The sequence below is a fragment of the Castor canadensis genome, chromosome X (assembly GCF_047511655.1).
Source record: "Castor canadensis chromosome X, mCasCan1.hap1v2, whole genome shotgun sequence".
NCBI classification, from domain to species: Eukaryota; Metazoa; Chordata; class Mammalia; order Rodentia; family Castoridae; genus Castor; species Castor canadensis.
In genome coordinates this window covers 4,622,926-4,645,674 of record NC_133405.1, presented here as the reverse complement: position 1 = coordinate 4,645,674, position 22,749 = coordinate 4,622,926, and the positions used below count along the sequence as shown (strand labels likewise).

At 38.4% G+C, this 22,749-nt stretch overlaps 1 protein-coding gene across 6 annotated transcripts in view; it reads left to right on the top strand.

Moving 5' to 3' along the window:
• The window catches only part of Mtm1 (myotubularin 1), a 104,987-nt gene that overhangs the window by 62,179 nt on the left and 20,059 nt on the right, over positions 1-22,749 (top strand). For all 6 annotated transcript variants that reach the window (XM_074063395.1, XM_074063391.1, XM_074063392.1 and 3 more), the window contains 4 exons: positions 9,427-9,510; positions 11,661-11,810; positions 16,022-16,210; positions 19,992-20,177. In XM_074063395.1, coding sequence (XP_073919496.1) covers positions 9,427-9,510; positions 11,661-11,810; positions 16,022-16,210; positions 19,992-20,177 — 609 coding nt within the window. The remainder of the gene's footprint in view (positions 1-9,426; positions 9,511-11,660; positions 11,811-16,021; positions 16,211-19,991; positions 20,178-22,749) is intronic.

The window sequence follows — 22,749 nt, the reverse complement described above, 5'->3', positions numbered from 1 at the left end:
ATTATGTTCCTGTATGTCTTAGTCTAAATGCTTGGAAGTAGAATTACTGTTACTGCCAAATTGCCCTTTATAGTAGATGTACCGGTTTGCTTTCCCAGTCACAGTGCCTGTTCCCAGACAACTTCTCCAGTGTATTAGCTTCCTATCACTGTTAAGTGGCTAAGTGGCTCAAAAACCAGTAGCCTGTGGGTGAGAAGTCCAAACTGGGTCTCACTGAGCTGGAATCAGGGTGTCAGCGGAGTGTGTCCTTCTGGAGACTCCATATAGCAATCTGTTTCTTTGCCTTTTCCTAGCTCCTAGAGGCTACCTGTATTCCTTGTATTGTGGCCCTCAGCCTTTATTCTCAGAGCCAGCAACAGTGGGTCCAGTTCTGCTCACATCAGATCACTCTGGCCTTCCATCATTACTTCTCCTTCTTCCACTCCCACTTTTATTAGTGTTTCCCTCTTCTACTCTAGGGACCATTATGATTATATTAGGCATACCCAAGACGATCCAAGACACTCTCTGTTTTAATGTCAACTGATAGCGACCTTAATTCCATCTGGAACCTTAATTCCTCTTTACTATATATAATAACATAACACAAGTTGCAGGGATATGGCATGGACATTTTGGGAGACCATTATTCTGCCTGCCATAACAATTCAATGTGTCTTCTAACTTTTTGATATGTGGCAGTATGATAGGTGAAAATGTAGATTGATAGTTTCATTTCTTATGTATCTTATATAAGTTAATGGAGCATCTTTTGATGTGAATCACTTGTTGTGTTTCTTTTTTCTATGCTTTCTATCTTCTGCTTATTTTTCTTGTAGGTTTTTGATCTTTTTCTTGTTAACTTTAGGTATTCTTTACACAGTAGATATATTGACTTGTATTATGGATTGCAAATATTTTCCCATATGTCTTTTTTTTTTTTTTTAGCAGTACTGGGGTCTGAACTTGAGTGCTTTTTTGTGTTTGCTAGGCAGGTGCTCTACTACTTGAACACAACTCCAGCCCCCATATGTCTTTTGGCTGTATCTGTGGTGGTTTTGCTCTGGAGAATTTTTAAATATTTATTTGGTAGAAGGTATTGAATGTGTGTTGGGGTTCCCTAACACCACCTCAAGTACATTGATTCATGAACAGCACTCACAGGGATCAATATATAGTTTTGCTCACAGGTATGATTTGTTATAACAAAAGCATACAGACCAAACCAGCAAAGTGAAAAGGTGCATGGGGCAAAGTCAGGGAGCAAGCTTCTAGAGTTCTTTTCCAATGGAGCATACAGGATACACTTAATTCCTCCAAGAAACAACGTGTTTGAGATGTTGTCAACCAGGGAAGCTCATTAGAGACACAGAGTCCAGGGTATTTATTGGGAGCCAGTCACATAGATACCCACTGCCTAGCACATACCAAAACACCAGACTCCCCAAAGGAAATCAGAGGTTCATTGTAAGCCACTTTGTTTCTACAGTCAGTTAGGGACTGGTAGGAACTCTCCCCAGTCAAGGACTAACCATAGAAGCAGGACAGTAATCTCAGGTTTGTGGCATTATCTCTTTTCTGCATACTTTTCTTTTCTTTTTTTTTTTGTTTTTTTTTCATTTTGCTTTTATTATTCATATGTGCATACAAGGCTTGGTTCATTTCTCCCCCCTGCCCCCACCCCCTCCCTTACCACCCACTCTGCCCTCTCCCTCCCCCCCCAATACCCAGCAGAAACTATTTTGCCCTTATCTCTAATTTGTAGAGAGAGTATAAGCAATAATAGGAAGGAACAAGGGTTTTTGCTGGTTGAGATAAGGATAGCTATACAGGGCATTGACTCACATTGATTTCCTGTGCGTGGGTGTTACCTTCTAGGTTAATTCTTTTTGATCTAACCTTTTCTCTAGTACCTGTTCCCCTTTTCCTATTGGCCTCAGTTGCTTTAAGGTATCTGCTTTAGTTTCTCTGCGTTAAGGGCAACAAATGCTAGCTAGTTTTTTAGGTGTCTTACCTATCCTCACCCCTTCCTTGTGTGCTGCATACTTTTTTTTTATAGCTTCTGGGTCTTATATCCCAATTAGGAAAGTCTTCCCTAGTCAGGGCTATAAAAGAATTATCTTGTGTTCCTCCAGTACTTTGGTTTCTTTTTAAAGATTTAAATATTCAACCAGTTTGGAATTTATTCAGGGTTAGAATGTTTATATAGATCTCATGTTATTGCAATAGTATTTGTTGACTAGTCTGCCTATAGGACGTACACCTTTATCTAATGCTGAATTTCTCCTTGATCTTATTTCTAAGTGTTTTTCTTCTGCATCTATTGTTCTGTTCATGCATCAGTAACATTGTCTAAACTGTTGAAGTTTTACACTGTCTGATAGGGCCAACCTTCCTTTGTTCCTCTCCTTTTTCATTATTTTTGCTTAGGCATTTACAGAATACCTACATTATGGCAAGGCTCAGGGATCTCGAGGTAATACCCACTGCCTGTCTCTAAGGAGTGCCATTTTCCTTAGGTTATATGCACAAACGCTCCTCCAGTGCAGTGGTGCATGGGATGCTATGGGGATTCACTTCCGATAGGAGGTGAATCCTGAAAGATGACTGGAAGCATTCACCAGGAAGAAATCAGGCTAGGCCAAACTGAAGTAATCAGCAAATGTGAAGAAGCCAGACAGACTGGACCTGGACCCACACAGGGTCTAGTGTCCAGGCACAATGTGCATATGGGGTTGGAGAGCTATTTATAGGCTTTAAGCAGGAACATAGATTAGATTTCTATCTCAAAATGATTACTTGGACTGTAGTGTGCAGGGTGAGTAAGTGAGGGAGCAAGAGTGGAGGCAGGACAGAAAGTATTTCTAGGGATCTTTGTTAGTCATCTCAGCCTGTGGTGAATTGGGGCAGTAAGAGAGACAGTAGAAAATGAATTTCAGGAAGTTCTAGATGGTAAGATCAGTAGAATTTGGTGGTTGGATATAGTATGAGGGGAATGGGGTGACAGGGAAGAATCCAACCAGGCCAATGGTGGGACCACTGACTTAAGATGGGAAGAAGTGATGGGTTCCACTTGGGATCTGTTGAGGCTCAGGTGTCTGTGGGACAACTGGGTATAGATATTTAGGAGGCAGGTGATTCTGTAGTTCCTGAGCTGTGGCCTGGGAAGAGGTTTATGTGGTAGAACTGGATGTGATCACTGGGATTTTCATAGACCAAAATTGCCAGGAGAAAGAATTATAGTAAAAAGAGGTACAGTGGATGACCCTGAGACATGTCAGCTTTAAATTATTATGATTGTATAGCTGGGCACCAGTGGCTCATGTCTGTAATCCTAGCTACTTGGGAAGCTGACATCTGGAGGATCATGGTTCAAGGCCAACCTAGGCAAATAGTTCACAAGACCTCATCTGCAAAATAAACAGAGCAGAATGGACTGGAGGTATGGGTAGAGCACCTGTGTTTCAAGTGTGTAGCCCTGAGTTCAAACCCCAATCCCATAAAAAGAAAAGATTGTAGACAAGATATGAAGAGAATCCTTCTTCCAAAATGGTTTCAAATGCATTTCGAGTACATTTTGTGGTCCTTTCCTGAATAAATAACTATGCATATTTATATATAAAGGTAACTGTGACCAGGAAAGTTAAGCCATTTTGCCCCAGATTATGAACTTAGTAGAAATAGTATAATGGTAGAATCAGGAGAATTATTTGTATAAATGGAAATATAAATGGTAATTTATGTGCTAACTGCTTTTGACCTATAAAGCTTTTGTCAGGTTTTTGGAATAATTGTGTCAAACTAATTTATATGAACTTACGTGTCAAGTAATATGAAATATTTATACTGAAAGCATTATCTAGCATTAAGATGTCAGACATACAGACTTTGCCAAATTTCAGTACCTCCTATGGTTCTTCAAAATTTTGGCTCTCCCCCCAACTTTAATGTAAGCATTTCTTCTTATATGAAAGGATCTTGTTTCTTAAGTGTAATCTAAAAGGTGAAACTGAGGTAGTTCTACATCCTTAAATGGTAGATGGAAACATTTACATAGGTCTTCAATTTAAAAAGAGTTCAAAAATTCAATTTTATAATTGCTCACTTAATCCCTATTAGAACATAGCAAAGTGAATCAGAAAAGAAGCAGTCAATGAGTGGTTCCATGAAATTTTAAGATTAGGTATTCAGAAACATAGGTTTGCTTCATATAAAGGGGCTCATGTGGGCTGGGTACAGTGGTTTACACCTGTAATCCCAGCTACAAATAGGAGGAGGTAGGAGGATCACAGTTGAGGCCAGCCCTGGCAAAAAAACATGAGACCCTATCTGAAAAATAACTAAATAAAAAAAGAGCTGGGATGTGGCTCAAGCCCTGAGTTCAAACCTCAGTACAGAGAAAAGAAAAGATAAAAATAACAAAAAGGGGCTGATATTCCTAAATCATTTCCCTCAATGAGTGTGCTATTGTATGATGGTAACATCACTTAAAATTGCTTATGAATGTACATAGGTAATCGATTTTTTCCTCTTAATACTATAAAAATGATTTTCTCCTGTGACTGTCTCCCACTTAAAACAACATTGAATTTTGACCAATCTGACTCTCAAACCTCCAGTTCTGAGCCACCACACTGCATGTCTTTGAGGAAGGAGCTTATGAGATGGAGGATCCTTGGGTCAGTGACGGACAGCTCTCCATCCTCAAAGGAAACTCAAGAGCTGCTCAACATTTATAGATTTTGCTAAATAAAAAAAAATCTGATCTAACTGTTTTAAGCAAATCAGTGCATTATATCACTGCCATTTAAAAACAATGGCTAATTAAATGAAAACTAAAATCTGTTGTCATTTCAGAGTTTTCCATCACAGGACACAATAATGCTAAATGTAGCTAAATTAAAATGACAAATTATATTTTCTATGTCAGAGTTGTTTTTATCCATAGCATGAAATGAGAGATTTTCATCTCAACTTTGTCCTTTAACATTTTTGGAACGTTATATTGTGCTATCATAATCTGGGAAAAATGTACAGGATTGCTTTTTTTTTTAAGTCTTCATGTGTGTTATCTCTTGACTGGTAGGTATCAGAACTGATGAAATGCCCAAATATGAATATGAACAGAGAGTGAAATAAAGGAAGATCTGCTCGCTTGAGGAAACCAGGGCTGGGCATTTGAGAGTTTATGTTTTCTGTTAGTTTCCTAGTTTTGATGCTATGCTCTACTTATGTAAGATGTTGACATTGGGAGAGGGCAGATGAAGGGTGCATGGAATGTCCCTTTATGTTTATTTGTAGCTTCTAGTGAATCCCTAATTTTCCAATGTAACTTTAAATAAAAGTAATAAAGCAGGTAGCCACATAGCTTGAATACAAATTCCGAGGGGTTCTGGTGTATTCCAAGAGGCCCTTCCAGGACTAGGCAAGTAAGGAAGTCACCCCCTAAAGATTTCTAGTTCAGTAGGGGTGAGGTGGGACACAGGTATCCTTTTTGACCATCTTGCAGTGGGCCCAGCCCAGACCTGCAAGGCTGAGTCCTGGAGAAGGGACAATACCACACAAGGAACCCACACAGGCTCACTGACTATCAACAGACCACTAACACTTAACAAAACACTAGACATGGCTCAATCGGGGCAAATTCTTTTGGTTTCTAAAAGCAAAGAAGTGAACTCAGTGCTTGGCTGGTTCACAGAGTGGACTTTAGCCTTACCCTTCTGGCAAACAGAGCTCCCTGCTTGGTGGGTGTAATGGGAAATGCTCCACAACCAGCTGTCCCAAGCTGGGACCTCCATTTCCCAAGCTGAGGGTCAAATTGACCCACCTGGAGTAATATAAGAAACAATTGTTGGAATGTCAATCCACTAATGAAGTACTAAAAAACTTGAAGCCTTTACAATATATTGTCTAGAAGAGAAAATAAGTGACAGTTAAAAAAAACCTCCAGATAATAGTCCATTTACTTCAGGTTTGATTGGTTTTCAGGCAAGAATTTAAATTAGGCTTGTTACAAGTCACTACTTGTCTTGGGACCTTTGCACTATTTAATAATAATGTACAGATGTATGCATTTTATTAGCCTCTCCTTATAAAGCTTAGTGTTTTTTTTTTACATAGTCCACCTCCATGTTACTCTTTTGAGAGCTTGTATTATAAACTTCTTGCTTTGTTCTCTTATCTGAATCTTTAAGAAAATAAAGGAAAAATTAAAATAGCTGGAAAGTAAGTTCTGGCATTCCACTTTAGAAAATGTGACCATAAGTTCTTTTAGAATGCTTGCTTCAGTTAAGCCAAGTAGTTTATAGAAAGCTTACACTAGCCAGTAATGCTTTTGGAAGATGTTTTCCTGTAATTAATTACAAGCTAATTTATTTGGATGGTGAAGATAGTGTTTTAAGCAACTGATGTTTTCCCTCCTGAGCTGTGATGCAATAGTAGATGGGTTGCGATGTTATTTCATGATGAGAAATACTTGACAGTTATGTGATTCATGTTTTCCCACAATATTTGAGGTCTGAGTCTGGCTCTTAACAGCAAAAATAAACTGGGAACTGTTTCTGTCACTAAGTTGTCATAAGCATGTTTCAGTGGTAAAAGGTGCCATTTTATTACTTCCTTCTGGACTTCATTCACAATGTGAAGTGTCACTGTAAAAGTAATTTTATGAGAAAGGCCACCTGATAGGTAACCATCGTGGAGATGTTGCCTAGTCACCCTAATGACAAGAATATTAATGCTGTTTATGCTTGAGTTCTCTTAAACATGTTAAGGAAATTGTAGAGATAGTTTTGATTTGGGCAATATAATTTTCATCTTCTGATAGCACTTATAAACTTATATAACACTTATTGTAATTTTCACACAAGATACAAGAAAGAGTGCTTGAGGAAATAAGATGGTGCTTTAACGTCACTGATCAAGAAATAGTGACTTACCTTGAAAATGCTGCCTGCATGTTGAAGATCACTGACAGCGTCACTGCCCTTGATTCGTCTCTAGAAAGAGATTCATCCAAATAGGAATTTTCTTTGCTTTTTAAAGTTTTCAATATTCAATTGAGCTTGATCAGAAACATGCAAATACATAAAAGCAAAGGAACAAAAATCATGTGGAGGCCAGGAATTATTTCCAGAAGGCAAATTCTAGGTTTTCTTCTAAAATCGCTGGCCATCCACTCTTATGTCTCAAGCATCTGCCATCTACAACTATGTCAGACAGTAGCATAGTATTCAGCAACATTAAGCATTCACCCGTGCAAGGTAGTGACCAGTGTAGAATCAGATGTTCAAAGTGATGATGTGTCACCAAGAGAATAATTAGGTGTTTTCCATAGATTGTTTATGGATAAAGCAGTGCAACAAAATATCTTAGTTCTCACCAAAAATCTGAGTGAAACTTCTGTTAATAAAATGAGCCCTATTAAGGGCTCATTTATTTTCTTCAGTGGTGACTTAATAATTAAGCATTGCCCTGGATTCAGTGTCAGGCTAGAGCCTCAGTGAATTGCCTACCCAGGTCAGTGCCATTACTAATGTGTGATCTACATGCTGTCTCTTGTGGACCACACAGCACTTGAGACCTGCTGAGGGTGCTGCATACTTCAAGAAACTTGAGAACACAGTGCTCCAGTATGTTCTTGATCAATTCTCACCTTAAACCTCTTGCCATTCAGACACAGAAAACTCGCTAAGTGAGCTTTCTCCAGAGCTGCCTGCAATGAAGGAGAGAAACACTGGCATTCAAAGTGATAGGCTAACAGAGGAAAATAGATGGGGAGGGAGCTACATGAAGGCAAAAGGTCCAGCCACAGCACTTCCACAGACTATAGGGATTGTAACAGGGGCTATAGGGTTTCATGTTGCCATCTAGTCAACAAATACATGTTCTGCTCACCATGGAGCAGGCACTGTTCTAGTTACTAGGTCTAGAGGATGTGAACAAAGCAAGTGTCTACCTGCATGGAGTCAGCATTCTAGGAAGGAGACACTGGGGGATCCAACAGTAAACAAGTACATATAAAATAACTCTGATGCTCATAATCAATGTGGGAGAGTAAGACTGGGGAAAGACAGTGGGTGTGATCTTGTAAGGGTAACATGTCAGGTTCCCATAACATGTCAGGGAAGGTCTTCTTGATTAGTTGCATTTGATCAGAGATATGAGAGAAGTAAGAGAGGAAGACCATGAGGGAAAAGGATTCCAGGTGGACAGAACAGTAAGTGCAAAGGGTCTAAGGCTGGTGTATTCTTGGTGCTTCCAGGTTGCAGCACAGGAGGCCAGTGTAGCTGGAGCATGGTGAGCAGGGCCCATAGCAGAAATATGTGGCAGGGAGAGGTGACCAGATGGCAGACAGCCACATTGGCCATTGCAATGACTCCTACTTTTACTCTGGAGCATATGGAAAGCCATAGGGGAGATGTAAATATGAAAACAGGGGAGCAGTCAGAAGTTGTTGTACCAAGCCAAACACCCGTGGCTCATGCCTGTAATCCTAGCTACTCAGGAAGCAGAGATCAGGAGGATCGTGGTTCAAATCCAGCCTGGGCAAATAGTTCGCAAGACCCTATCTCTAAAATATCCAACACAAAAAAGGGCTGGTGGATTGGCTCAAGTGATAGAGTGCCTGCCTAGCAAGTGTGAGGCCCTGAGTTCAAACTCCAGTACCACAAAAAAAATAAGTTATTGTACCAAGTGAAGTAAGAGGTGGCGGAGGCTTAGACTGGGTGCTAGCCAGGTGGTGTCAAGAATGACTGCACAGTTCTCAGCTCAGTCAGCTCAAAATGGGCAGACTGGGGAGAGCAGAACTAGTGAGGTGAAGTGAAGGGTATGGCTTTGGGACAGAGAGTTAGCCTCAGAGTCCAGTCATTTCCCCCTCCCCTGGTGCCCCTGAGGCAGTGTTCATGAGGGGACAGATGGCATTTGAAGCAAGGAAATTCATCAATAGCCCCTCGAGAGTAAGCATAAAGAGAAGTGATACAAAATCAGTGTCATGTCATTTTACAGAGACTAGCATATTGATTCAGAATTCAGAGGACAGCTAATTAAGAGTTTCTGATATCCTGGCTCTCCTTAAATAGATAAACATGTCATTGTACTCTTTTGAGACAGGTATACTGTTTCATAATCATTCCTGAATTTCTTGTTTTAGTGGCTTTTACCTAATCAGTTGATAATATTGTTTAAAATTGATAGATTTTTTTTTTGGTGTTGAAATCTGATTTTTTTTGTGGAGCATCCTTTTAAAAAAATCAAAAGAGAGGTTTGTAGCCATAGAAAATTGATGTTCAAAAGTAATTATTACTCAAAATAGCAGTTGTGTAAGTCTGGTTGTAATTTCATGGTCAGAGAATCTGGTGAAACTTATTTTGTGAAAAATGAAAGCATGTACTATTAATAGACTATTTCTTCACATTGAACTTTAAATTCTTTTCTTTGCCTTTCTAGCCATTATTTGCATTTTTAAGTGAAGAGAAGTTTAATGTGGATGGGTGGACTGTTTATAATCCAGTTGAAGAATACAGAAGGCAGGTAAGTCGATAGATACTGTTGTTTATGTGTTGAATCTCAAACATGCATACTCGCCAATCGTACTCTACGAGCCAATAATATCCTGGCTTAGTATCTTTTGATGGCAGTTCTGCGGGCCACATATTGTGGAATGTGGCTCATTCTATCACTGTGTAACTTACAAGCTCATTCCATTGGCATATGCCAGCTGCGTTCAAAGCTGGACAACTAAGTTCTGTTTCTTTCCATATATGAAGAGCCTAAGTTTTGCATTGTTTATGAAATGAGTCAAATATTTAAGATACAGAAAAGTCAAACCTCTCTATACCTCACTTTTTGGGGACTTGATGTTATTTATTTATATATTTTCTTTCTGAATTACAGATTCAAATGAATTTGAACTATTTTCTTCTAATGTGACTTTTCCACAAAAGCTTTGATGAGTGTACATTATAATTGCCTGTACTACTCTGTTATGTAAAGCTCACTGTCATGTATATTTATTTGCTTTAATAAAGGCAAGAGACTTGATATAAGGTTGCTGTTCAGGGACAAAGCTCTTTCCTAGCATTTTTGTGAAGATGATCAAGAGTAAGCAAGTGAATTATGGAACAAGAGCTACAATTGGACTTCTGGTATAACCAAAGCTGTAGGACAACTAGGAGTTTTGCATTGGAATTTTAATTCTTCTTCCACAAAACTCTTAAAATAATTGAGAAGTTTTGTCGAGTGAGCTTCGAGAACCAAATCAATCCCAGTTGCTCTGAATAAAAAGGTAGTGAGTGTAAAGTAAAATCACAGAACCCTAGGCTTAAGAACTTCCTACCTACCACTCCCATGTCCAAAACCTGGGTGACATCCATGTTTAGTTTTGAGCTGTCCTTTGCGTATTCCTAAGCAGATTTGATGCTCTGGGATTAGATACAGGAGATTTGCTTTAGAACACTTGAGGGAGGTGGTATGTCGTATTGTTTCCATAAGTCAGCTTTAGATTATTCAGTTTTCAAAAGCAGTGTACACTTCTCATTTTAATGACCTCTGTTCTGGACCAGCTACTGAGGTAGAAGAAAGACCACTAAAACGTCTTAGAGACCTCTGCAACATTATGTGTCAAAGTATTTTACTTTATTTCTAGAGCTCCTGACAATAGTAAGACTTCTTTAGTCCAGGCTTCTAGCTTGAAACTGAACAGTTTCTGTTTTAAGATTGCAAGTGTATGTGAACTTTTGAAGGAATTTTGTTCTAGACTGCCATTATATTCAATCTTTTTTTTCTTAAACTTTCTGATGGGACTTAAAACTCTCTAATTGGATTCAGCATCAAACTCAAGATCTGTTTAGTCCAAGGTACATAGGGCCAGACATAAAGAAAAGGTACAATGTCTGTCCCAAAGCAAACACCCACCTAGCTCACTTTCATGTATGTATTTGTGCATTTGTGAGTAAGAGAAGAGAGTATTCCTCCACCTCTGGACCTTGTGCATACTAGGTACAATTTTGTGGGTAGGTGATAGGAGAGGTATCTTCTGTGTCTACCTGTCAGAGTGGCAGTCTGCTTAAAATGCAAACGATTATATTTCTCATACAAACTATAGGGCAGTCATTGATCCCAAATGACTTATTTTAAAAAACTCACAAGAGGTGGCGAAATAAGCCTCCCCAGAGGGATTTTCTTTGACTTCCCCTCTGTGATTTTTCTTTATGATCCTAGCCTCTTTCCACTTGGGAACAGTCTGAAGCTTTCACTCTGTTTTAAGCAGGGAGGAAAAGTTGCCTGATCTCTTTTCTACCCTCAGTTAGACACTGATTAACATCACACATGGTACTTTTCTTTGGGTTGGCGAGGGGTGCATGAGTAGGAGATGAACTTGGACCTATTTGTATTGTACTAATAGTAAAAAATATGTTGATGCCTAATAAAGGAAGATCTCCAATTCAGAAGTATCTATATTTACAAAAGATAGTTTCAAATGTGGAAACCACAATGTTTTGTCCATGTTCTTATGCTGTCTGGATTATTGATTTGACATCCTTATTATAAATAGGTAGGCTGTCATCAACCTGTGGTCAAAGAAGCATGTATACTTAATGCTAGAAAGAAGAAAAGTGACCTAACAAAAATCCAAAGATGAAGTTATGCCCTGCTCACTTAGACTTCTTTTTTTCCTGCAGGGCTTGCCCAATCACCATTGGAGAATAACTTTTATTAATAAGTGCTATGAACTCTGTGACACTTACCCAGCTCTTTTGGTGGTCCCCTATCGTACCTCAGATGATGACCTCAGGAGAGTTGCAACTTTTAGATCACGAAACCGAATTCCTGTGAGTACTATGACTAATGTTGCTGTCAAAGAATGCCTTTTGTTCCACAAGAACAAAAGTCATGTAATTCAGAGAAACATTATTTTTGGAATTTCATTCCAACAAGTAATTATCAAGGGCCTTCTGAGGGCAAAGCACCTTGTCAAAAGGGAAAAGAAGTAAGACAATACCTGCCCTCTGGGAGTTTGAAATCAAGGGTGGAGAGGCAGGCAGGAAAGGAGCTCTTTGTGAGAGGGGGTTCAGGTGATGGTATCATGATTAATCCAAGTGCTTTGTGGAAGGAAGGAAAGAGAGGGGAGGGAGAACTCTTTCTAGTTGTCATCTTTGTGTCAGACCAGTAATGGTGGAAAATAGATGTTATTTGCTGTATGTGAGTGTGTCAGTATGGGCTTTTATGAACCCTTGCTGTTACTAGGATGCACTGATTCTCATGTTTGCAAGCTGCCTCAGTAGCCTTATTGATACTGGATTCAAGAACACATTATTCCAGACGCTGTGCCTACTGTGTCACTGAAACTAGTTCACCAAGTTCCCCTTTAGTCCTTAAATATTTACGGACATGTCATGCACTCTAATATGTACATAGATTTTGTTGACCAAAAATTTAGAGTTTTTTTCTCTGTTAGTTTTCAGGGTATGTCATAATAAGTACATTGGGTTTTGTTTCAAACTAGTAGATTTTTAAAAGCAAAGGTTGAAGAAATTAAGATTTAATATTACCTTACCTTTAACTTCCAAGTCCAGACATTCTTATCCTTAAAAGGATTTGCAGCTGGGCAGCAGTGACTCACGCCTGTAATTCTAGCTACTTGGGAGGCTGAGATTGAGGGGATCTCAAGCAGAGATGTGGAGGTGTAACTCAAGCAGCAGATTGCCTGCTTTGCAAGCACAAAGCCCTGAGTTCAAACCCCATCCCACAACAAAGGATATTTGTAAAAAACATTTATATACTGTCAGCCTAAGATGAGTTATAACTTTTAAAATTCTCTTGCTTCTCTGATTATTGGTGTCAGTTCATATCTTCATGATACATATATTGTACTTGAAAGTATGTTCTTTACCTCATTTTGTTAGAATACAATGCTTTCTGAAGCTTGGGTTACAAGTTCAGTCCTCTTGTGCTACATTTGGACATGATTTTCTACCAAGCCAGTCTGCATCCCTCCCTAGCCAGAGGTCTTGCTAGTACATGCCTTATCCACAGAGAGAACTGGGCTAGGGCACTGTGGATGGGTTTTGTTCACTTATCCACTTAATATTCATAGAGCGTCTACTGTGTCAAAGTTGTATGTCTTTATATGTGTGAATTTCATGGGATATGGGGCAGGAAAGGAAATGGGACAACTGTGACCAAGCTACGACCTTAGTCTTCTGTCTTGGTCCAGTGGTCCCTGTTGTTCTGAATGAATGAGAGTCTGCTACAGAACAAATAGAATTTCTTAACTTTTATCTAGCCATTTGATTGATTCTTTTTACTTTGGTTGGTCCTTCTTACCTTCAGTTTATTTTCCTAAAACACAAAACTAAGGCTAAGCTTTCTATCACCTCTCTATATTTATAATGATTACTATTTGATATTATTAGGCCTGGTAATATGCTCTTTCCACTATACTTTCTAACCGTTTGACTCCTGACAGCAAGTTTCAGAGCTTTCATCCAGCAAATGCCTTTAAATGTGAAACCACTAGTATTTGGTAGGTTTTTTTTTAAGCCCATATAAAAATACAAAGACAATTGATGAGCAATATCATTATTTTGCACATAAATCCGATACAAACTATAATAAAATACCATGGTTAAAGAAATAATCTCCATGCTTTAATGCATTCACATTCTTTTGTTCTCAAACAGGTTCGTCTTAATTCTTTAGTATAAGTGAACATGTTCATTCAGAGATTTTAGAAAATACCAATAAGCAAAAAGGAGTCTGCCACCTAGTAAGAACCACTGTTAACATTTTGTTACATATCCTTCCAGACTTCCTTCTGTGCATGTATTTATTCACTTAAAAAATGAAATTTTTCTATAATGTAGATCTTGTCCTACTTTTTCTACTTAGCAATGTCTTCCAACCAACTTTCCACATTGATAAATATGATTTACTCATATACTAGTGTGTAGATGTACCATTTATTTAATCAATTTTCGATTGCCATAAGTTTTAAAAAATCTTTTATTGTTATAAACCATGCTGTAATAAACATCTTTTAGTGACTAAATTTTTATGTATATCTTAATTATGGCTTCTAAATATTAATTTTAATGACACTAATATAAAATAGTATATATTTTAACAGCACTCATAGTACTTGATACATTGAAATGAGCGTTAGTTTGTACCCATCCATCTGTACTGCAAGTATCCTTTTGAAAAGGTAGTGGGGAGTGTGCCTCAAGTGGTAGAATGCCTGCTTAGCAAGCTGAGGTCCTGAGTTCAAAATCCCAAAACCACTAAAATAAATAAATAAATAGTCAAAATAGAACTTAAAAGATGAAATGACTCAAAAGAGTGGAATTTCCTAATATGGCACCACAGAGAGAAAGGTGGTGGGGTAAGAGAGGGCATTGGCAGAAGGTCTTGCCTATGACCCCATTTAAATTTAAAATTTGATGAGGGTCTTTCTCAAACAGTAAATCTTGTATGTGTAGCAATTTACTCTTTTAAAGGTGATCTTCTGACTTTGATCTCTCTTAACACAAGGGCCACAGGAGGTGGGCACTGGGGGAGTTGGGCCATAGGAGGTGGGTACAAGGCTTTGGACTCCTAGGCAGGGACTAAAATGGCATTTAAGTGGTCTCTAGCATGACACAAGGACTCAATATTCTGAGAGTGAAGGAGTATTCTTATTATCATGTCATCTTTTTTCTCAAATGTCCATTGTCATAATAAACATCATTTTTATGAACATCCATGTTTATCATTTGCCTTAGACTTAGAGATATAAGAGTTTTTGGTCTTTTATTAAGTGAGCCCAAGTGGTTATGCTTCATTCCTTCTTGACTTTACCGCCTACTTCTAGAAGCTAATGCAAGCTTACTTTACTGGTGTTCTTTCTTTGGTCCTCCCAGCAGCCTTCTGAGGTCATTGCTATTTTCCTCATTTGACCAAGGAGGAGAGGCAAGCCAGAGAGGCTGTTAGTTAAGTGCCTGAGAGTAGAGCCACAGAAGAGCTGGCACCTGACCCCAGTCCCACATTGTCACTTACTGTCCTACCCTACCCCAGCTCCCCATGTTTTTTGTAGATACATATATACACAGTTTATCTTAATTGATACATGGTAATTATACATATTTGTGGGGTACACTGTATATTGATCAGATCAGGATATGATGGCATATCCATCACTTCAGACATTCATCATTCATTGGGAACATATGAAATCCTCTCTAGTAGCTCTTCCAAAACGTTCAACTAACTGCTGTCTATTGTAGTTATCCAGCTATGCTAGAAAACATGAGAAGTTAGGTCTCCTCTGTTTTCACCAGCTTTATAGAGACCCGTTTCACATACAGAACAGTTCCCCATCTGCAGTGTACACTGGGTAGTTTTCTGGACAGTGCGTTATTAGCTACTTTTTATGTGTATTGTTTTTCATATGCTGCATGTGAGCTGAGAAGCCAGGGATAAAATGGGTTAGACTTGTGAGTAAATTGAAGAAGACTGATTCTGAGGGTGTACCACATGAGCTCTCCTAGGCATCGGCTATCCAAGCTTCTCCGTGGAGACTGGCAGCTCTCTTGGCAGTCTAAAATCTTTACTTCTCTTGTATTTTTTTCCTCCTGCATTAGATTCCAGAATAGAGAGTGTTGGGGAAATGACCTGTAGACATGAGTAACATTCTGTATCAGAGATGATTTCCTTTACGTCTCACTTTTTATTCAAGTTGTTTTCATATGACAACAAATCTAGTGCAAGCTACCAAATTAAAATAATATCAGAAACTTTGTTTCCTTTAAGTGGCATAACATTTTTGGAATAAGCATTTAATTTTTGTTAGATGTGATATTAATTAAAGAAAGACTGGCAAAGCAACCAGTTGTGATTGTTTCTGAGTAGTTATAAGAGCTAAAATGTATGTTTCTCAATATGCACACTGTGAAACTGTAAGTGCGCAAGTATTCATTTCAGCATAATCAGATTTACTTCCTTATTTTTAGTTTGAGTTATTTATTTGAAGCTTGATAGCGTAAACTTTCCAAACTAACCATAGGTGCTATCGTGGATTCATCCAGAAAACAAGATGGTCATTGTGCGTTGCAGTCAGCCTCTTGTGGGTATGAGTGGTAAGCGAAATAAAGATGATGAGAAATATCTGGACGTGATCAGAGAGACTAATAGGCAAACTTCTAAACTCACCATCTACGACGCAAGACCCAGCGTAAATGCAGTGGCCAACAAGGTGAGTGCATTTGATAATGTGATACGAACTTAACATAACATATGGAGTGCAGTATGTTCTGTGACTGCTTCTGCCATGGTATATTAACATATGGGTGTATTTTTATATTTTATCTATTTTTTGGGTGGAGTCTTGCTATGTTACCAAAGCTGGTTTCAAATTCCTGGGTATAAGCAATCCTCCTGCCTCAGCCTGTTGAGTAGCTGTAACTTGATGGCATGTGGAAAGTTTAAATTCATAGTGAAGAACACTAGTATTCTTAAATAGAAAGTAGTTTTAATAAAAAGAAAACTGACATTAAAATGAAATGAGGGGTGGGGATGTAACTCAGTGGTAAAGTGCTTGCCTAGCACTTTTTGTCTTCTTAAGCAGAATATATCAAATATACTTCAAGTTGATTAGGGTCATCCCCTCAAACAGCAGTGACTATATGCTATTGCCCTCAGAAGCTGCTGCAAAGTAGAAAGCTGTTTGCCCCTGTACCAAATAGCCCCAGAATGATAGGTTTTTTACCTTTGCTTTCTCCTTTTTGTATTTTTGATTTTCCCATCATTCCCAGATGCTGCTACCAAACACTTACTGTGGGTCTGCACCAAGTTGCTTACTCCCAGATTCTGTCTTTCAGACTTACTGTCTTCAGCTGTAGGCTTAGATTTCATCTTTAATTCTTTGCTTATGCCAAGACCACTTTTCTGACATCTTCAGTCATTCAAAACACATGACTAGAACCTAAAAGCAAAGCAAGTCCTTGAGCAGCCCAGATAGATGCAGCACCTTCCCTAAATGGAATCTGTGTGGCCTCTGTCTCCACTGGGGTGTGTCAGACTGGGTGTGAAGGGGACTCTGCTATTCGTTATTTGCACATGGATCATCTGTCCTACATACTCATCCTGGGCTGCCCGCCCCTGCCCCATGCATGCTCTTACACTAGCTATTTGTAATAATTGGCTTTCGTTTAAAAATGATTTTGAAATTACCTGTAAAGCAATCAGGAAGTTAAAACAGAAGTCAATTAGGAATTGTAAGTAAAACATTTAAGAAATTAAATCTAAATGTCTTCTTGGATTATCCTTAATTTCATTTATTTCTGTTCCTGTTATCCTTCATGTATAATTCAGAGTGGATACATGGATGAAATACACTATTTCCACGTACAGATATAGCCTGAAATAGATATGATGCAACCTTAAAATGAAGTATTTAGAAATAGTTTAAAATATTAAAATGTGTGAAATGCATACCTTAATTATGTTAACTCTAAAACTTATTCTAGCAATAGAATTCTTAAATGCCTTTTCAACACTTGGAAAATAAGCTTCTGTTTCCAGTCCTTCTAGGAACAAAAAGAAGGAAAATATTAAAGAAAAAATCCTAAACCTTAAAGCAGTCTGGGTCATTGTTTTTAAAACCACGCTTGGTTCCCCTTCTCCCCCAGCATTCTCTCTCTGCTCGTTGTCTATATCCATAGCAACAGGCTCTTGGAACTTTACATCATTGTACTGGGTAATTTCGGTTGTTCTTTTTTGTTGAAAAAAGAATACTGAAGAAGACTTCAAAAGTAGCCAGAGATGGAGAACGTGAACTTTGGGGAACTTAATCTATGCTTGACTAATTGATTTTTACCCTTTACGACTTCTGTTCTCTTTGGCCCTAATTGTTTCTCCCTTGTTTCTCTCCTTGTGGAATCTACAACCCCAGATGTAACCAGCAACATCACATTATTTTAAACAAACAAAACCCAGGGGTTGGTAAGATCTAGTACCAAGGTACTTCTATTTTTGTAGTATGTGTACATGTGATAAGTTAAAATGGAACTGCATTAATGTGGTTTTTGCCAGAAACTTAATGTGTTTTTCCTTTTGTATTTTTCACATATCATTTTTAGTTATTTATGAAAGGAGCACTAGTGTCAAACATCTCTTTGAAAATCACAGTAATTATTTAAAAGTCACATGTGCAGAGAAGCAGGTGATATGTCTGTGGGAGGGTGACATGTGACATTGCATTATAGGCTTCAGATCTAGCAAAAGATAAACTGGCCCTTTTTTTCCCAGGCCCTGTGCCTGCAGTTTGCAAAGGTGGCTGCCAGGCATACAGGAACATCTCTAGCATTCTTCCCCAAGGTGTGGATAACCAGGAAGAGGGAATATAGTCTACTTGTCTGCTTATGTATTAGGTAATAACTTTAAAAACAGCAAAGTGAATGTTTACTGTCTACTTACTACTGATGTTATTTAGAACAAGATTTAAAGAAATATCTGTGTCTTAGTATGTTTTCTCGCCTAGAGTCTATAGAGGACAAGCCCTCTGGCTTGCCATATAGGTGTCCGGATTTGAGATTCAAGTGCTAGCTATACTTTTCCTGCTAGGAACCTTCCCTGTGACTAATCCCGGAAAAAAAAAAAAAACAAAAACGCTAGGTTACCTTGTCGTTCCTTCCAACTGTGGCTATAAGCCATAGTATAAGCCACAGTTGTTATAAAGAAAAAGAAGAGAGTCATATTGTAGTGATGGCACATGTGTCTGGGGACTTCTGCTTTCCTCTTCAGTTTCAGGCAGGTGTTTCCCTGCCCTCTTTCTGTAGGCAATCATAAAGTTGCTCTCTTTACAAGGCTAACCTTTTCTTAAAGGGCCAGAGGCCACCTGTCCTGTGGCATGTCAGAACATTTAAGTAGAGTGCAGCTAGGTTCCTAAACAAAACCATACTGTCTCTTTTCATCAATATGGAACATAGGCCCTCTTCACCATGCTATGGAGGTGAAACAAAGCCTGCCCTGACAAGTTAATGGTTGTAGGTGCTGTTGGAAATGCGGATCAGAGATAGAGCGCTTTACCTAGCATGTGCAAATCCCTGGATTCCGTCCTGAGCACTGCCATCCTGTCCCCTCCTTCTTGGAACCTTGTATTCTTTGAGGGCCTACCATGTACAACGCTCTGTTCTTGGTATTTGCTTAGCAGAAAGATAGTCATGATTCAGTGGGATAGGTTTGGACTTTGAAGTCAGATTAGACTTAAGTTCCACCTGTTACTTGTGTGACTTTGGGAATGAAATAGCATCTCTGAGTTTGTTTTCTCATTTGCAAAATGCAGCATTGCTATATGAAATAAAATTTTATAAAACAAGAATCATACCCGAGACATCATAGAAACTCATTAAGTGGTGGCTGGTGTTAGTTGTTGCAGTAGAGTATGGCTCCTTTAATCCTGTGATACCTAGGGAGTGAACCCTGTTTTGTAGGAGAGAACACTGGAGCTTAGAGAGGTTAAGTGTTCTGCCCCAGATCACATGGTGAGGAGAGGTGGAAGCTGAGATATTGGCCTGCTCTCTCTGACTGAAAAGCCTGTTTACCTCCTATATCATGTCCTATGTGATTGCTATTACAAAGCTGGGGTGGCTGCTGCTGCCTAAATTTGGCTGTTTTTCCCCTCATCCAGAATACTGTAATAGCAGCAAAATTGATGGAGGACAAGGACCTTTCAGAACCTGTTCTTGCCTTTCCAGATCTAGAAGAGCCAGTAATTATAGAGAATTTTGAAAAGAACTTTTGTTCAGAGTCCCACCCCAGGAAATTGCCAGTCTTCCATCTTTTTTTAGCTGAAAGTATGATTAATGTTACTGAGGCTTAGTGTTGGTTAGGAAGTCAAGTCACATCAATTATTTATTTAAATTTCAGGCATTTTAGATTGACATTTGGAGGACAAATAACTTCTGAGATATTTTGAAAAGTTACTGATGAAACAGAAAGCCCAACTGATTGTTTGTAATCTTATTGTTTCTTAGGCTACAGGAGGAGGATATGAAAGTGATGATGCATATCATAACGCCGAACTTTCTTTCTTAGACATTCATAATATTCATGTTATGCGGGAATCTTTAAAAAAAGTGAAAGACATTGTTTATCCAAATGTAGAAGAATCTCATTGGTTGTCCAGTTTGGAGTCTACTCATTGGTTAGAACATATCAAGGCAAGTATATATTTTTAAAAATATTTCCATATATAAAAGAAATTACTTGTTTATCCTTAAATATTTAAAAATTGAAAACTGGAAAAGAAACTGTTTATATTAGAAGATTCTACATTTGATGAGTTTATGTTTCTTTATAGTTTGTTTACCTAAGGTAAAGACTTCATACTATCATTCTAACTTAGTTTTAAAGTTTGTGGAGAGCTCTCTTTCAGTCTTGTCAGTAGCAAATAGTTTCATGATGCCAATTTATTATCTAATCATTACTGGGCATATCCATCATGGACCTAGAAGAGGTGATTTGTTTGTTCCTGAAACATATCTTAAACTAATTTTAAAGAAAAAGCTTTTAATATATTAAATCCTTCATCCTGATGGAAGGATAAAAACTCTTCTAGTCTTTTAAAAGTACAAGTACTTGAAGCTATCTGAGGGAACCAACACATTAGATAAGATTCAGTTCTGTAAACAAACAGAAAGCCTACTGTAAATAGGTGAATTTAAGATAGATTGTTTCCTAGTGAGGTTATGATAGTATTTTTATTTTGCCTATCTAACTTTCAGTTTTTAAATTTATCACCCTCAAAAATGAATTGCAAAAACAGTTTGTAATATCCTAGATTGGATTGCAGAACAGACCAAGGACATTAGGTTAAAAACTAAGGAAATCTGAACAAAGTATGGACTTTTCAAGTAATGTTTGTTAATAATAAGCTAATGTATCAATATTGACTCATTAGTTGTGACAGATGTGCCATGCAATGTGGTATATTATAGCTATGACAAATGTACTGTGAGAGGTCAATAAGAGGGAAAACCAGGTTAAGTATATGGGACTTTCTATAGTACCTTTGCAACTTTTCTGTGCAGCTGATAGTATTCTAAGATAAAATGTATTTCAAAAAAGGAATGCACACTTTTTTGTGCACAAAGCATCATGTTAGACCCTGTGAGTGGACAAAAGGAAAATATACATTTTCTATCTAATGAGGTTTATATATGAGAAGAGATGATATGTATATATAAGAAGAGACATAATATTTTAAAGTACCATGCATCCAGTACCAAGTAGGTCTTGTAGCAAAGTCAACTGAAGGAATAATAGCCCCTTTGGGAATCAATGTGATGTGATCTAGTTCTTGAAGAAAGCAGAGGAATGGAGGAATCCATTGTAGAGAAAGAAGATAGCTGAGGCAAAACAAACCAGAAATGGGAATGAGTGGAACCGAGATAGCAAGAGTAGGGATTTCTAAGGCTGAGTGTGCTGGTACATACCTGTAATCCACTATTTGGAAGACAGAGGCGGGAAGATCAAGAGTTAAAGGCTAGCCTGGTCTACATAGTGAAACTCTGTCTCTAAAAATGGGTGGGGATTTCCATAGATGAAGGTTAATCTAGAGATCTAGGAGAAACCCGGTGTCCGGGGACCCTGACTGTCACATTAGGCTGTAGGCAGCTCTCAGAGGTTTGGAAATAGCCACATATTTTAGGAAGATGTTCTAGGAGCTCCTTATACAAGAGCTAGGGGAGGGAAAACTGTGAAGTCAGAGAAGGCAGAACCAGTGTAGGGATGAGGGACTACCAAAGGGACAGACATGAGTTATTTCCAAGGAAGGGCCCATATGTGATACTTGATGATTAGCTGGATGTAGGATCTAAAGAAGTGTAGAATACCACCAATAGGGTGGGTCTGACTGGCTGGGAGAGCGATGCCTCCATTTGCAGATGAAGGGCAGCCTGCTTAGGACCATGATCAAGAAAAACAACATGCATCTGGGGTAGTGGCGAGCCATCCCCTGGTGGTGTCTAACAGGCAGATTTTCATGCAAAGTAGAATTCCAAATAGAGGCTTAGGACTGAGATGTTGGTTTTGGATTCAGCTATTGAGCAACAAATCAGGCTGAGCCCTTTAATAAGCAGGCTAAGAGAGAGGACATATGGGGAGAGGATCACAGAACTTGGAGTGGAGTGTTAGCCATGTTTGTATTCAGGGCAAGATGTAAGAAATGGAGTTCAGTGAAGGAGGCATAAGAGAGAAATCAGGAGATCAAAAGATCCTGGAATGTCAGGAAAGAGCTTAAGAACAAAGGCTCAGTGGTACGTGGCAAAAGTTCACTAGGGAGGTCCTTGATGACTTTGGAGGGTGGACCTCCATGGATGGCTAGTGATGAGGTGGGGGGTGAGAGCTGAGGACATTAAGTAGTGAACATCTGACTATTCTTTTTGCAAAGCCAGATAGTTAAAGGAGAAGAGAGTCATCATTGCAATTGTGAGAATGGTTTTTTCAAGGCTTGGAATTTTCAGCATGTTTTGCAGACTGAGCAAAACGATTCCATTTAGGTATTTTTAAAGGAAATAAAATCACACAGTTCTGAAAAGATGAATATACTAGGATTTTTATAATAGTGGGAAAATATTGGAAATAACCTAAATGTACAAGAAAACTTATATATTAAAGTGCTTTTCAGTTGGTAAAAATTGTGTAATATAGTATCTAATAACATTAGTAAATGTTCAGTGAAAATGGCTTCAAAAGCCCCAATTAAAGGGAAGATATGATTGTATACAGTGA